This window comes from Cyclopterus lumpus, chromosome 23, assembly GCF_009769545.1.
Source record: "Cyclopterus lumpus isolate fCycLum1 chromosome 23, fCycLum1.pri, whole genome shotgun sequence".
NCBI classification, from domain to species: domain Eukaryota; kingdom Metazoa; phylum Chordata; class Actinopteri; order Perciformes; family Cyclopteridae; genus Cyclopterus; species Cyclopterus lumpus.
In genome coordinates, this window is record NC_046988.1 from 2954786 (window position 1) to 2970382 (window position 15597).

The window sequence follows — 15597 nt, forward strand, 5'->3', positions numbered from 1 at the left end:
TTCCCCCCTACACACAGCCTCTTGTTTCCCACAATGCTCTGCGAACATCACCACCAAGATGGCCGACGCTATGGAGGAATATGAGAAAGAAGCTGGCTGCGTCCCTATTCTCCATCCCGAGGTATGGTCCTTGGACTTCACGCCTTCGCGCGGACACATAAACATAGATAAAAAGCGTTGCGCCAGTCTGCGCGTGGGTGGCTGTGTGTTTTTGCAGAGCTTTTTCGGGAAACTCCGATGCCCCCTGCAGGACCAACGATGGGGGGTGGGGGTGGCAGGAAGCTAACGGTGCTAAAGGTGCTAACGCTAGCCCCCCCTCCTCCTTCTGCATAGCGAGGAACCGATGGGCAGATGTTCCTGTTAACGTTAACGTTATGCTAGGTGGTGCTTTATGTAGCGGCGACGCCGTGCTGCTAGCAACCAATACTGTACGTTGTGTGCTTATGTCTTTAATGGCACACAGTACCGTTAATGCTTAATCCTTCCAGCCGTACGACGTTAGCTTTGTACGTTAGCGGAGTCGTTAGCGTCAGTGGTAGCTGGGAGAGCCTCCGTTAATGTACAGTGGGGTCAAGTGTAAAGGGGTACAATAAACTGGGCTGTCCAGTCGCTAATCATAATAAGTTGAACTAAAAGAGCCACGAATGAAATGCAAAACTGTAAACGACATTCGTGTCTTAGTAAGACATTTTGCAGTCACTGTCAGCGAGCTAACGTGACAGCGGGTCCACTCAGATGTGGTTTACAGGAACGTTAACGTTATCTGACCGTTTGTCAGGTAACGTTAGCTAGCGTCATAATGCTGCTGACCGTCGTTATGCTAAGAATACGAATACACACGTGGGTTTAATTGAACAATAAAGGAGAATGTCTTCATCATTTTCTTACTAACTATGTTTCGAGAAATGCATTACAATGTAGCTGAAATCGAGTACAATGTAGCTGAAATCGACTAATTTCAACATTGTCAGCTAATGACACCTAGCTAGCATGACGTTGTGAACCTAATTGAGCCTAAGTTGCCTCTCTTTATTATGTTTTACTGCACATGTTTCATGTGACTGTGGTGGCTATGGTATACCTTTACACTTAAATGACAGAGCCACATAGGTTGTTGTCACCATTTTGTTCATTCCAAACATTTATATTCCGCTCTTATTCATTCTCCATCACATGCACATAGTACTGTACCTTGCTACTGAGCATTAATGCATCAATGAAGTTCGTGGTTCTGGATAGAAGTGTGTTTTAACAGGTGTTGCATACTGAACACAGCCTGGTTGTTATTTTCTGCGCTTTGTTGGTAATCTAAATATCAGGAAGAGCTCATGTTACATCCAGCAGTTGGCATACTTTTCTCTGGGCCATCCTGTTTGGCTTGTTGGTTTGCAGCTGGCAGATACTTTCAGACTTGGTCAGTAACTGTTAATCCTGGCAGTGCGCAGTGAAAGGATTCATATCTTTAATGTCCAGTGAGTCCTGAAAATGCTGACAGTTGAGTTAATATATGTAATTTTAAAAAGGATAATGGGAGTTCTAACCTGGTTTTGTAAGGTGGAAGTGTTTTGAACATCATGAAGCAATTTTGTCTGGTGATCAAAATGGTTTAATAAAAAAACTAAATGGAAAAGTCTCGCTCACACATTGTGCCATTATGGAACTTCAGTGGCAATGTCGCTACATCCTAAGCAGTCAAATTGCCACAAATAGATTTACCTCCACTGCGGTATTTGCTTTCGATTCACACGTGACCCCATAATGGAAAAATGTGGTCCACAAGGGCTCAATTTGTGAAGACATGTACTGTATGTTAATATGTTCAGTTTGGTTTGCACAAAAGAAGAAGAATCAAACAATTGAAGACAGTAGTTTGTCGGATTATTCTACGTTTCTTTATTTTACAGTAAGTTTGGTGATTATAACTTTAGATAAAGCCTTGTTTCTTTTTGAGAATAAGAGCACTGTTTCTACCTTGAATGCTGCAATGAAACGTAATGCCACTTTACAACAGAAACACTGGGTTATACCCACACAAGATCATCTGAATTAGACAACATACTGTATGTCAGCTAACACCCCTCCCTGGGGTATCTGGCAGATAATTTAATTTAATGTTAATATTGACAACGTCTTTTTTAAATTGAATCTACAACTTGAATAAAATATGTCTGAAAATAATGAGAGACAAAGAGTGACCAGCAGGTGTGAAGGTGTTGAGTGAGCTGAAACGTACATGTATTTGGTAATTAAGTAAGGTAATATTTGGTCATTTTGTGGTTTGGCAGTTAGGTTTGTGGAACTACAGTTGAAGCGTGTGATGGCAGTCTAAAAGAAAGAAATGTACACTTTTATTGATCCTGTGGGTAAATTCTTCTCTGCATTAGACCCATCTTTAGTTATTAAGGAGCAGTGAAGCGCCCAGGGAGCATCTGGGGGTTCAGGGTCTTGCTCAAGGGCACTTCAACATGAACTATGGGGAGAGCGGGGATCGAACCGGGTACCTTGTGGTTACGGGACGACCACTCAAATGATGGGATCAAACACTAGTTGAATATGCGTAACATGCTTAGTACACCCTATAGCTGTATTGTCTGGAGGACTTATTCCAGACCGACCAAACAGACTTGATTAAAGCTTTTGCACCTCAAAAGACCTCAGACCAACTTAGTGGAGTAGTCTCGTCAAGTCTGGATTCAGTGTTAGAGGCTGAGCCAGTGATTCATATAGCACACAGAAACAAAAACACAGGCAGAGCAAGGTAGCTAGTTATTGTTAACTGATGTTTAATACACACATTATTTTATGTAATAACCCCTTTTGTGCAGTAGGGGCTTTAAATACTACATCTACTCAAATTGTAGATCAGAGAAACAGTACATGGGATTTTGTTGACACTTTATATACAAGACCATAACTGGGCTTACGCCTTGTCTAAAGCATCCGCGTGGAAATTGTTGGTGTCAGAATGCCAGGCCAGAACTGGTTGTTTACCAAAAAGTGCTAATAAAACATTGTCCAGTTTTCTGAATCTGCTCTTTTGATTAACATAATCTGATTTAACATTGACAGAAAAATAAATGCGTTACGTGTAGTTGATCAAATAGTTTCAGCTCTAGCAAGTATTGTCTTAAAGCTTTTTGGGTTGTTTCTTAAGTAATGCTATTAATGGTCCAAAATGATGTCAAATTCACTAGATTTAACGTTCACATTTTCTTGAAGGAGGATTTCCCCCCCCAAATAAAACCTCCCTTTTTATAGCAATAAACACGAGTGTCAGCATTTAGCAGCATTTAGTCTGAGCACCACCAACTCTCTGGCCCAAAGTTTATTTTCCTCCAATCTTGCAAAAGGCAAACTCTCTGCCATGAGTGTAGAGTTGCCTCAAGCTCCAGTGTATTCAAAACCTTTTGGATGCACATATACCTGTCCTATTGAAAGAATATGTCTGATAGTGGTAGCTTTACCATAGATTTTGTATATTTTGCCTATTCATGCTTGGCTTGAAGTTACTCCTCTTTCAAGTGGGGTGCTGCTGGAAATCTGGGTCATTGGGTAGATTGTAGTGAGAGCAGAGCGAGGCTGAATGCATGAGGCACCTGAATTTAGAGCATCAGAAGTTTAGCTCCATGCTCAGAAGGGCCAATGCGTTTTTCTTTTTTCTTTGAACCAGTTCAGCACGTCCAATGCAAACATTTCCTCTCGAGGAATGTAAGGGATGGACAAATATCGGCATCTCTCCCCAGATCTCATTTGAAAATGCAAATGAGTGTTCTTGCTTAAAAGGCACATAAAGGAGGGCACATGCTCAGGCACTTGATTTGATACTTTACAATCTGAAAAAAAACCTGCATTCTGTTTCCTGAGAGCGTTCTCCTTGTTCTCCTTGCAGAAAGTGTTTCCCCCTCTGCTTCCTCCCGATCCATGGACGTAAACTGTGCCTAGAGTATTGAATTAGTCCCTCTCATTTCAGATCAAATCAGATTTTTAGCTATGACCAGCCAGCAAGAGAAAGAACACAATAACAGTGCTATCTAGTCTCAGCAAAGTAGACATTGCAGATGCAGTGATAAACTATTGTAATTATTGTTTCTTCATTTTTGTGGTCTGGATTTTTATGTGAATTGGTCACCCGTATTCTAATGGTGCTGTGTAACATTTTGGTCTCAAGACACGTGAAGTGATAACATGGAGTCATGGCATGATACGGTAGATTAAACTATCGTGTATATGTGTTTATATACATCTATATCGCTTCAACAGCATATGTTGTGATGAACAACATCTCCAGGCTGCTAAGAGGATCCTATTTCCTGCTGTGGATTAACCAGTGAGTGATAACTGATGACCACACTGATATCAGATCGGTACCCGCTATCGGCCAACAGCCAAAGCTCAGGTATCGCTAATGGTATCGGTGCATCCCTAGTCTGGAGAAATACACATCAATACAGTTACAATTGCCATCATCAGCTTTTTAGATGGCAGGAGGGAATGAACAGACAGAGTGGGGCTGCTGTGACTGGTAAGGGGTCAAAGGTTATCTCTGTGAAGGTTGAGAGGGAGACAGTGATTCAGCAGTTGCTGTCTGAGGGTTTAGAGCCAGGACTAAAAAACAGGGCTAAAAATATGTGGTGTTCACTTTAATATCCCCGACTTCACACCCTTCATCCTCCTCCTAAGTCTTGTTTACTGTAATCAAATATTTTGACAAATTGATACTTGATACTTTTCTCCTCCTACAACTAATGTTTTTTAATGCTTTGGATCTAGGAAAAAGGAAAGTAAAAGCAACGTTGGGTAACGGCACCAGAGGATGTGAAGAGGATAAAGAAATCTGATCTGGTTTCATTTATTTGACATGTTGGGGCAAATGTAGGTGGTTTTGAGGTCTGACATTATCACATTACATCGCTGTGTATATATCCAGACATGGCGTAAAATGTTGGTTTGGTGGTTTATTCAATGCCATGAGAAACTGTATTTCTGGTGTGTGTTGCTTCTGTAATTTCACATAATTTCTTGTGAAAACAGGGTATTGAGACAGACTCCAAATAACTTGTGTGAATGTATTTTAAAATCATTTTAATATACAACTAGCACCAGCAAAGTGCAAACAAAAATTACAGTTTTTCCAGAAAGTCAGAATGGCAAAAGGGCAGCGGTGGGAGCTCTGTGTTTACCACACGCAGCCCTCGTTTTTCCGGGTGACGGAGGCTAATTACGGTTGTCCGTGACGTTGCTATGGAGGCTAATTGAATGTTAGATTCACAGTTGCCACATCTGTGTGACAGATTAGATCTTCAGCAGCAACAGGACTCGACAAGCCCGTCTTTGTCCCACAGCCTTTATTTCCCTTTTTTAATACTGTGATCATTTATTGGAATGAATGCTGTGTCGTCTTGGAGCAAGGCCATCACCAATCTAGTAGTTGAGCCAAGCATGTCCATCTTGTACAATCATGTTATATTGCTCTGAATAATTCTTGCTGAATACAAAGATGGCGTCCCTGGGTGTATCTGAGAACTCTAGTTTCTTTATTGTTTCCAGATGAATCCGATTCACAGACATTTTGACTTGTCATAGATGAAAAATCACAGTTGTAACTATTAACATTAAAGATGGCTCAATTCAAGCAATTACTGTTGTGGAATTCAACATTTAATAATGCAAATATTCCTGTGTTGACAAGTCACCAAGCATGAGTGCACCAAGATTTATAGTGCTGAAAAATTAAGCCAAAAACTACATTTCCTCCAATATCCGGTTGAGGCTGGTCAACCAGTACAGCCGGGTCTCTATAGATAATATCCCCATTCATACCCTCGCCCAATTTAAATAATATTAAGTTCATGCATCTTTAGTGACAGTGACATTTCTCTGTGGCGTCACCACCAAGATGGTCAGAGCTCCCCACCTTGAGCTTCACAACGGCTCTTTAGACTACGTCCATATTTTATACAGTCTATAAACACACCTTCACACCCACATAGGTGTTGGCTTGACTGACTCCACTCTCCCTTCAGTTGTGTTGCACCTGTCGGCAGGACAATTGGCACCTTTTATCATGGTTCAAAGTTCATAATTCATAATAAGTCATCGTAGCTCCACCCAGTGTTGGGGAAAGAAATCCGCGCTATTGACGAGCCAGCCGCAGGGCTTTTTCCTTTTTTATAAACTTTGCAATGGTAGTTAGACGCTTTCTTTCTGATTGCAGAGACTTAAAATATGTTCACCTTTGGGAAAAACGCTGCAACCCTTCACCGTCAATTGTTGTAATATCACAATTTAGGCTACAAATGCTGAACAACACTAACGGAGAAATGAACACAAATAAACCAACAGGTCCGTCCTCTCCCCTCACGTGTTCCAGCCTTCCCTTCATCCAGAGTACTGTGCCTTGGGCCGATATTCATTTTTTCTGCATATATTCTATACTAAAGCAACCAAAGCATCTCAGCTGAAAAAAATTGCTGAGCAGTATTTAATTACTTTTAAAACTTCTGTGTCAAAAGAGCAAGAATATCCATAACATTAGACTCACAATAAAGCTTATTTATATAACACTAAAATATGGGTCAATGAAGTAAAAAAGGCAACAACGCTGCATAACGTGCTGATCATTCTACTATAAGGGAAATTCCTTCACCTTGACAGCCCTACCTGGTGTGTAAAGACCTGCAACCGCATCCCACATGCCAGGGCGTTCTTGTGCTCATGGTCTAATAAAGCAGTTTAACAATCTGATCTTTATCGGTGTGTTTCTGTCTCTTGTCCTCATTTTTTAGGAAATCAAACCCCAGAGTAATTACAACCACGGCTACACGGAGACCGTCAGCCGTAAAAACCATGTGGACGACTACAGCAACTGGGACATCGTCAAAGCCACACAGTGAGTGAATATCCGTGTCGTCTCTCAACGACAGCAAGATAAGCTTTGGGCTTCGGTCACGTGGTCAGAAGTGATGAATGGATTTGTTTGGTTTCGTCAGTGTCATAATAACTTAACACCGGCTATAACTTACATGACTTTTTATTCGAAATTCACACTTTCTGTGACGGCCTCTTCAAATTCACAACGTACCCTCAGAATGAATTTATTTTAAAATGTATTTCACACAATTGGACTCTATAAATCAAACATTTCAAGCTTATAAAGCTTTTTGAAAAAAGTGACATCATTACTGGAGGGCAGCATGTTCACCTATACTTATGTTAATTTATAAGCTTCACATATTCTGAATCCGGATCTAACGCCGCCATGTTTTCAACTGTGGTTGTCCGAGTCAGAATATGCTGAAGAAGTAATTCACAAGCTTAGAAGATGATGAGAGAATGTAGAGGGAGGAGGAGCAACGTGGAAATGTTTCCTCATAAGACAACAGCTGCTGTCACCCTGTGGACCCACCACCCGCAGGGAGAATTATCGGGGTCGGGTGCTATGTAGACCGGGCGGCGGGCCAGGCGGGAGACCTGGGCGGGCCGATCGCCGGCAGCATAGACTAGCTCTAGGGACGTGGAACGTCACCTCACTAGCGGGGAAAGAGCCGGAGCTGGTGCAGGAGGTGGAGCGGTACCAGCTAGATATAGTTGGGCTCACCTCCACGCACAGCATGGGCTCTGGAACCAAGCTCCTGGAGAAGGGTTGGACTTTGTCCTTTTCTGGTGTTGCCCAGGGTGAGAGGCGCCGGGCGGGAGTGGGGATACTCACGAGCCCCCGGCTGAGCGCCGCTGTGTTGGAGTTTTCCCCGGGGAACGAGAGGGTCGCCTCCCTGCGCCTACGGGTTGCGGGGAGTAAGGCTCTGACTGTTGTTTGTGCTTATGCACCGAACAGCATTTCGGAGTATCCGGCCTTCTTGGAGTCGGTGGGAGGGGTCCTGGAAAGGGCGCCGCCTGCCGACTCCATAGTTCTCCTGGGAGACTTCAACGCTCACGTGGGCAATGACAGAGAAACCTGGCGGGGCGTGATTGGGAGGAACGGCTTGCCCGATCTGAACCCGAATGGTGTTTTGTTGTTGGACTTCTGTGCTAGCCACAGTTTGTCCATAACAAACACCATGTTCGAACATAAGGTGGCTGGTACCAGAACACCTTAGGCCGGAGATCAATGATCGACTTTGTAATCGTATCATCTGATCTGCGGCCGTATGTCTTGGACACTCGGGTGAAGAGAGGAGCAGAGCTGTCAATTGATCACCACCTGGTGGTGAGTTGGATCAGATGGCGGGGGACTCGGCTAGAGAGACCTGGCAAGCCCAAACGTGTAGTGAGGGTGAACTGGGAATGTCTGGCAGAGGATCCTGTCCGGGAGGTCTTCAACTCCCACCTCCGGAAGAACTTCTCACAAATCCCGAGGGAGGCTGGGGACATGGAATCCGAGTGGACCTTGTTCAAAGCCTCTATTGTGGACGCGGCTGCTCGGGGCTGTGGCCGGAAGGTCATCGGTGCCTGTCGTGGCGGCAACCCTAGAACCCGGTGGTGGACACCGGGGGTGAGGGTAGCCGTCAAACTGAAGAAGGAGGCCTTTCGGGCCTGGCTGGCCCAGGGGTCTCCTGAAGCAGCTGACGGGTACCGGCGGGCCAAAAGGGCTGCAGCGACGATGGTCGCGGAGGCTAAAACTCGGGCATGGGAGGAGTTCGGGGAGGCCATGGAGAAGGACTTTCGGTTGGCCTCAAGGAAGTTCTGGCAAACCATCCGACGGCTCAGGAAGGGAAAGCAGGGTCTACCCCAGGCTGTTCTCAGCAGGGGGGGGGAACTGCTGACCCGGACTGGGGACATCGTCGGGCGGTGGAAAGAGCACTTTGAGGAACTCCTAAACCCGGCCAACATGTCCCCCGGAGAGGGGGCAGCGCCGGAAGACTTTGGGGTGGATTCACCCATATCCCTGGCAGAGGTCGCTAAGGTAGTCAAAAAGCTCCTTGGTGGCAAGGCGCCAGGGGTGGATGAGATCCGCCCTGAGATGCTGAAAGCGCTGGACATTGTTGGGCTGTCTTGGTTGACACGCCTTTTCAGTGTCGCATGGGGGTCGGGAACAGTGCCCATGGACTGGCAGACCGGGGTGGTGGTTCCCATCTTCAAGAAGGGGGACCGGAGAGTGTGCTCGAACTATCGTGGTATCACACTGCTCAGCCTCCCGGGAAAAGCTTATGCCAGGGTGCTGGAGAGGAGGCTCCGACCGCTTGTCGAACCTCAGATTCAGGACTAACAGTGCGGATTCCGTCCCGGTCGTGGAACAGTGGACCAGCTCTTTACCCTCGCAAGATTACTGGAGGGGTCCTGGGAGTTTGCCCAACCAGTTTACATGTGCTTTGTAGACCTGGAGAAGGCTTTCGACCGGGTCCCTCGGGGGTTTTTGTGGGGGGTGCTGCGGGAGTATGGGGTGCCGGACCCGTTGGCACGGGCCATCCGGTCTCTGTACGCCTGCAGTAGGAGCTGTGTTTGTCTCCTCGGTAGTAAGTCAGACACGTTCCCGGTGGGTGTTGGCCTCCGCCAGGGCTGCCCTTTATCACCGGTCCTGTTCGTGACCTTCATGGACAGGATATCTAGGTGCAGCCAGGGGGCGGAGAGGATCCGGTTCGGGAGTCTCGGGATCGCCTCTCTGCTGTTTGCGGATGATGTGGTCCTGTTTGCCTCCTCGGACCGTGACCTCCAGCATTCACTGGGGCGTTTTGCAGCCGAGTGCGAAGCGGCAGGGATGAGAGTTAGCACCTCCAAATCTGAGGCCATGGTGCTCTGCCGGAAACCGGCGGATTGCTCCCTCCAGGTGGGGGCAAACTGCCTACCCCAAGCGAAGGAGTTCAAGTATCTCGGGGTCTTGTTCACGAGTGAGGGTAAGGTGGAGCGGGAGATCGATAGGCGGATCGGTGCGGCTGCAGCAGTAAAACAGGCGCTGTACCGGTCCGTCTTAGTGAAGAGGGAGCTGAGCCGGAAGGCAAAGCTCTCCATTTACTGGTCGGTCTACGTTCCAACCCTCACCTATGGTCACGAACTCTGGGTCGTGACCGAAAGAACGAGATCTCGGATACAAGCGGCCGAAATGAGCTTCCTCCGTAGGGTGGCCGGGCTCAGCCTTAGAGATAGGGTAAGGAGCTCGGACATCAGGGGGGAGCTTGGAGTCGAGTCGCTGCTCCTTCGTGTCGAAAGGAGTCAGCTGAGGTGGTTCGGGCATCTAGTTAGGATGCCTCCTGGACGCCTCCCATTAGAGGTTTTCCGGGCACGTCCAACTGGTAGGAGGCCCCGGGGAAGACCGAGGACACGCTGGAGGGATTATATCTCCCGGCTGGCCTTGGAACACCTCGGGATCCCCCAGAATGAGCTGGAAAGTGCTGCGGGTGAGAGGGAAGCCTGGGTCGGCCTGCTGAACCTGCTGCCACCGCGACCCGACCCCGGATAAGCGGGTGATAATGGATGGATGGATTTGAGGTCAGGATTATCTGCTGAACATGCCACAGTGTGGGTGTCATGTCGAAGTATCTGTTTGTTTTTAGTTGCCAGTTTTTGTGTGTGTGTTGTCAGTGGTTAGTTTTTCAGTGTTTACCCCTATGTTCACCTGGAGATTTAACACTTCTGTGCCCCTCTTCCTCAGGTACGGCATCTTCGAGCGCTGCAGGGAGCTGGTGGAGGCGGGCTTCGATGTTCGGCAGCCAGACAAAGAAAACGTAACACTCCTTCACTGGGCCGCCATCAACAACAGGATAGATTTGGTCAAGTGAGTCCAGTCCCGTTTTGTACGAAGTTGGTGGCGGCATGGTACGAAAGCAGTTAGAGTCTTGGGACTTGTGAGTTCAACTGGCCGGAGGTGCGCGGTTGCACCAGTTTGAAATATGAAGCAGAAAATGGGCGACTATGGGTCAGTGGTTAACATGCCCGTTTTTCAATCAAGGGGTTGGCAGTTCAATCCCTGCCCTAGTCGATGTGTCCTTGAGCAAGACACTTAACCCTGCATTGCGCCCCGTAACTGTGTCTACGGTGTATAATGTAAAGTGTCTTTGAGTATCTTGAAAAGCACTATATAAATTAAATGGATTATTATTATTAAAATGACAGCAAAAGTGTGCTCAGCCTGCATGCCATAAATAAAGGTTACATAGAAAAGAAGAAATGTGGCTGCTGCATTTTTTTCTTCTTAGCTTGGACAGCTTTTCCTGTATACTTTGTTGTTGTTGATGAATAACCCTTTCCACTGAGCTGCTCACCCCCTTCAGAGGAAAACAGTGGCCCTGTTTCTACATGCACACTGAATTTTATGGTCGCTCAGTAAAAACAGTTGTAATGCAAATTTAGCAATGAACTGGCTGATGTTGCAAATGTATTAAGGTCAAGGACAACATCAATGTTCTCCTCAGTAAATACTGCTGGCTGTGACTGACCCTCTCTCCAGCAACTCTTGTACTTTTCCTCTAATTACAAGGGTCATAATTAGTATTTTGCTCAGTCAATGCAGACCTGCCTTAATCAAAGTGAGTAATAAAGGTTCAGTGGGCAACTTGACTTTGTGTCCCGTCTGCTCCAACTCCCCGTGTCCTGGCAGTAGGACCTGAGCCAGATCATCTATGATGAAATCTGGCTCCTCTGCCTCCTTTTAGTGCCGATAAAAGTCGACCGTGCACAGAGAAGAATCAGAGCCGTATTATCATTATTTTCTCAAAAGGTCATCTAATTGTTCTGTCTATGAAAAAGTGTTGAAATACTCATCACACTTTCCTAAAGTGTGTGCGTGCATGCAGGCGAGCACCCTCCCACCCGGAGTAGTACACCTAGAGTAGTTCTCCTGCTAAATAATAAATACATTACATTAATGAATAGATGGATGGATAAAATACAGTACAGCAAGTGGGCTCTGGTCCACTCAGGGTAATTTAAAAACAAATACAGTCTAAGCTGTGGGAGGGACTTCTCCACCATGAACTGGGTAATAAATACTTTTCACAATGGGTTTGCTGCTTCAAGCTATCGCTATGTCAAGCTATCACTTTTAAAGCCTAACAGTTCATGTATTTGCAGGTCAAGACAAACATCTGCAGACTTTGCATATCGAGAGGCTCTGGAAATGTTCTTCCAAAAGCCCCGAAAAATACTCTGCAGTGACAAAACCTGCACACTTTAAGTGTTCGTGTCAGTGTGCCCCCCAAGCTGTACACCTAGGGGAAACACTGTATTCAAAATACAATCACATAAAACAGATACATCCTCAAGTCTCAGAAGCTAGAACCCGAGTATGTTTGGCGTTTCTTACTTGAAAAATGAGTAAAATGATTAATCGATCGCCAAATTAGTTACAGATTAGTTTTAGCTCTACTCGTGTTCTCTCAACTTTGCCGTTTGGCTTTGTGGAAACTGTGTATAGTTTTTCTGGCCGTCTGGTCCGAAGAACGGCCAACAATCTCATCCATTGTGGTTTTTAAACCTGTCGTGCACTCCACACCTAGATTAGATTATCAAAATGGATTCTCGAATGAATGGATGAGGCATAAAGTTCCACCTGACGATTGTGTTTGTGTGTGCAGGTACTACATATCAAAGGGAGGCGTAGTGGACCAGCTGGGAGGAGACCTCAACTCCACCCCTCTGCACTGGGCCACCAGGTGACACACACTCACTGCAGATAACACATGTGCCTTTTGGTGGAGATCTGGAATCCACGGAGCCTTCATTTATTATTATTTAAAATGCCGTGACAATAAAACGTTTCCTTTAGTGCCTTGAAATTCATTTCACTAATCGTTATAACAGAAAGCAACTAAATCTAAGAAAAGCCTTTTCTTAGCTTCCCGAATGTGGTCGCCAGAACATTTTAGAATTGTTATTAATGTAAGAGATTTTTGCCAACTTCCTCCGTGTCTTGTTTTAAATCCTTCCTACAAACACGCAATTATGATTTGGCTTGATTGAGGGTCTTATTCCTTTTTGTCATAATGTAACGTCTCTCCCATGCAGACAGCGGGGGGTGCATGAAGCACTCCTCGTCCTGAATAATTGATCGATTTGACACACGGGCATCCACACCATCAACGCCACACTCACGAGTCATGTGTCTCCCTCCATCTCCCCTCCACCCGTCAGTGACCTTTAAGGCAGTCAGGGAGTTAGTGTCTCGATGTTGTGGCGCCATATGAGGCCACAGAATTTCATGTGCAAATAAGGGAGTTTAACAGCAGCCGGAGTAAATGAGACCCCCATCTTTGGATTGACAGTTTAGCCTGAGCGCTCACTCAGCATCCAAATGTGTGATCAAGTGAAAATGGCTTCGGCCTTCTTCACCCCAACCCTCAGGAGAAAGACGGGAGTTATTTGTTCCTGCGTGTCAACGGCTATTTTCACCCAACTGCAAAGCGTTCTGCAGCAGAAGGACATGGAACGCGTTCACTGACGCTCAAAGGACGTCAGAGCACACTGCTGTTCATTTTAAAATGTGTTATTCTTTGAGTAGTTAATGACGTTTTTCCTTTTCGTTTTGCGCTCATCTCCTCCCAGACAAGGCCATCTATCCATGGTGGTGCAGCTCATGAAATACGGCGCCGACCCGTCTTTGATCGACGGCGAGGGATGCAGCTGCGTTCATCTGGCCGCGCAGTTCGGCCACACTTCCATCGTGGCCTACCTTATCGCCAAAGGACAGGTAGGAAACGCCAACCATTATTCGTCAGGAAGAGATCTTAAAATAAACAATGATGCTTCTCACAACAGCAGTGTGTGAATCTCTAGACAGTTTACTGCAGGTTGTTTTTAAAAACAGAGATGGATATTGCTGTACTGTTGGGACAAGTCTGTTTTGAAATAAATATGTACCAGTGCTCTCCACTAGGGGGAGCCCCATTGCTTCTCTTTTCCACCTCGCACTCCTCCTTCGGCGCCTGCGGTTTTTTGACTGCATCTTTCCTCTGTATCAGGATGTGGACATGATGGATCAGAACGGCATGACTCCTCTGATGTGGGCGGCTTACAGGACACACAGGTGTGTAGTTTGTGTAGTTTGTTGCAGCTAGGTGATTAATAATTTCCAGCTCACACTTTCCCATGAGCAAGCTCGAGCATGTTTCTGCTGACTGCAGCCACACACACAACGTCCTCATTCAAACACAGAAACAAGTCAGCTTCATCTGAACATTCCCTAATCAGCCTTTTTTGCCTGGGCCTTCATTTAAGGATGTACTTATTGGCCCATTAGCAGCAATACATTTGAATTTAGCATTAAAACAAATGTAGTACTGATAAAGAAGTTCTGTAAATAATGTAAGGAATTAAATCAGATGGACACATTCCAATGGATTGTTTTCTAATGACCTTGATGGCTTTTTAGCAGTTGAAATGTGCTGCTGTTTCAGGCTAAAATGGCAAAGAAAATGCTTACATTTGATACTTTATTTTGTCATACTTTATAGTAAACTGAATATCTTTGCGTTTTTTTACGTTACCTGAATGACACCAATGGAGTTTGGTTATAAAGTGTTGGATATCAGCCAGATTCAAATCCTTAACTTTTCCAACTGTCCTATTTTTTTCTTTGTGATCACCTTCCCGTTGTCTTCGTCCTCATGGCGAGTTTGTTTGTTTGACCTTATTTTCCTCCCTTGTGTAACAGTGTGGATCCCACCCGGCTGCTCCTGACCTTCAACGTCTCCGTCAACCTGGGCGACAAATATCACAAGAACACAGCGCTGCACTGGGCCGTGCTGGCCGGCAACACCACCGTCATCAGCCTGCTGCTGGACGCCAACGCTAACGTCGACGCGCAGAACATCAAGGTGTGACGCCTTGACCCGCTGTCTCCGTGTACCTGCACCGCCGGATTATTTAGAGCTTTTTGGGACACTAGATTTTTTTTTTGGACTGACCTTTTCTTGTGTTTGTTTTCAGGGCGAAACACCGCTAGATCTTGCTAAGCAAAGGAAGAACGTTTGGATGATCAATCACTTACAGGAAGCGTGGCAAGCCAAAGGCCACGACAGCCCGTCCTACCTGAAAAGGCTGAAGATGGACAAGGTAAACATTCAGACACACACACACACGCTCAAATACATTATAATTATACGTCTAGAAAAAGCATCACGCAATGTGAATTGTGGGCTTACATTTTAACCAATAGACAGAAACCTTTTCAGTCGGGTCTCATTTTTGCTGTGAAGACACGCACACCTTTTGTGTCCGTTTCAGTTCAGACGTGCTCAGACCGGCCTGACCACACTGAACCGGTGCTCTGCTGCAGCATCACAGCATGTCTGGGGTTGTGTTTACCTTTTAGTCCAAAGCTGGGCCCCGATCAGACAGCCTGACAGGAAGGAGACGGCTGCTAAATGACGGGTTGTCCAGTCCCCACAGTGGGGGATAACAGACATGCATCCTGATAAATATCCTCTTCTACTCGAGCGTAAAACATACCAACATCTGTCGGTCGGTTTGTTTGCGTCTCAGAATGTTTCAATGCCAATTTTGTTTTCAGAAATATTTTCGTGCATGCATAGACTTGTTGTTGTTTCTAACTCTTGTTGTCTTTCCACTTGTCTGCTGGGATATTATTAGTTAATGAAGGTACATTTTAGAATGAGACAGTAAGTTAGCATGTAGAAATGTTCCTAGACTTGATGCCTCACCTTTAGTTCA

The 15597-nt window shown here is 45.7% G+C and overlaps 1 protein-coding gene across 1 annotated transcript in view; it reads left to right on the plus strand.

The window, feature by feature from the left end:
- The window catches only part of zdhhc17 (zinc finger DHHC-type palmitoyltransferase 17), a 25355-nt gene continuing 9758 nt past the window's right edge, over nucleotides 1–15597 (plus strand). Inside the window, exons 1-8 of the mRNA XM_034526111.1 lie at nucleotides 1–121; nucleotides 6786–6889; nucleotides 10583–10705; nucleotides 12504–12581; nucleotides 13471–13615; nucleotides 13887–13951; nucleotides 14579–14741; nucleotides 14854–14979. Coding sequence (XP_034382002.1) covers nucleotides 59–121; nucleotides 6786–6889; nucleotides 10583–10705; nucleotides 12504–12581; nucleotides 13471–13615; nucleotides 13887–13951; nucleotides 14579–14741; nucleotides 14854–14979 — 867 coding nt within the window. The 5' untranslated portion in view covers nucleotides 1–58. The remainder of the gene's footprint in view (nucleotides 122–6785; nucleotides 6890–10582; nucleotides 10706–12503; nucleotides 12582–13470; nucleotides 13616–13886; nucleotides 13952–14578; nucleotides 14742–14853; nucleotides 14980–15597) is intronic.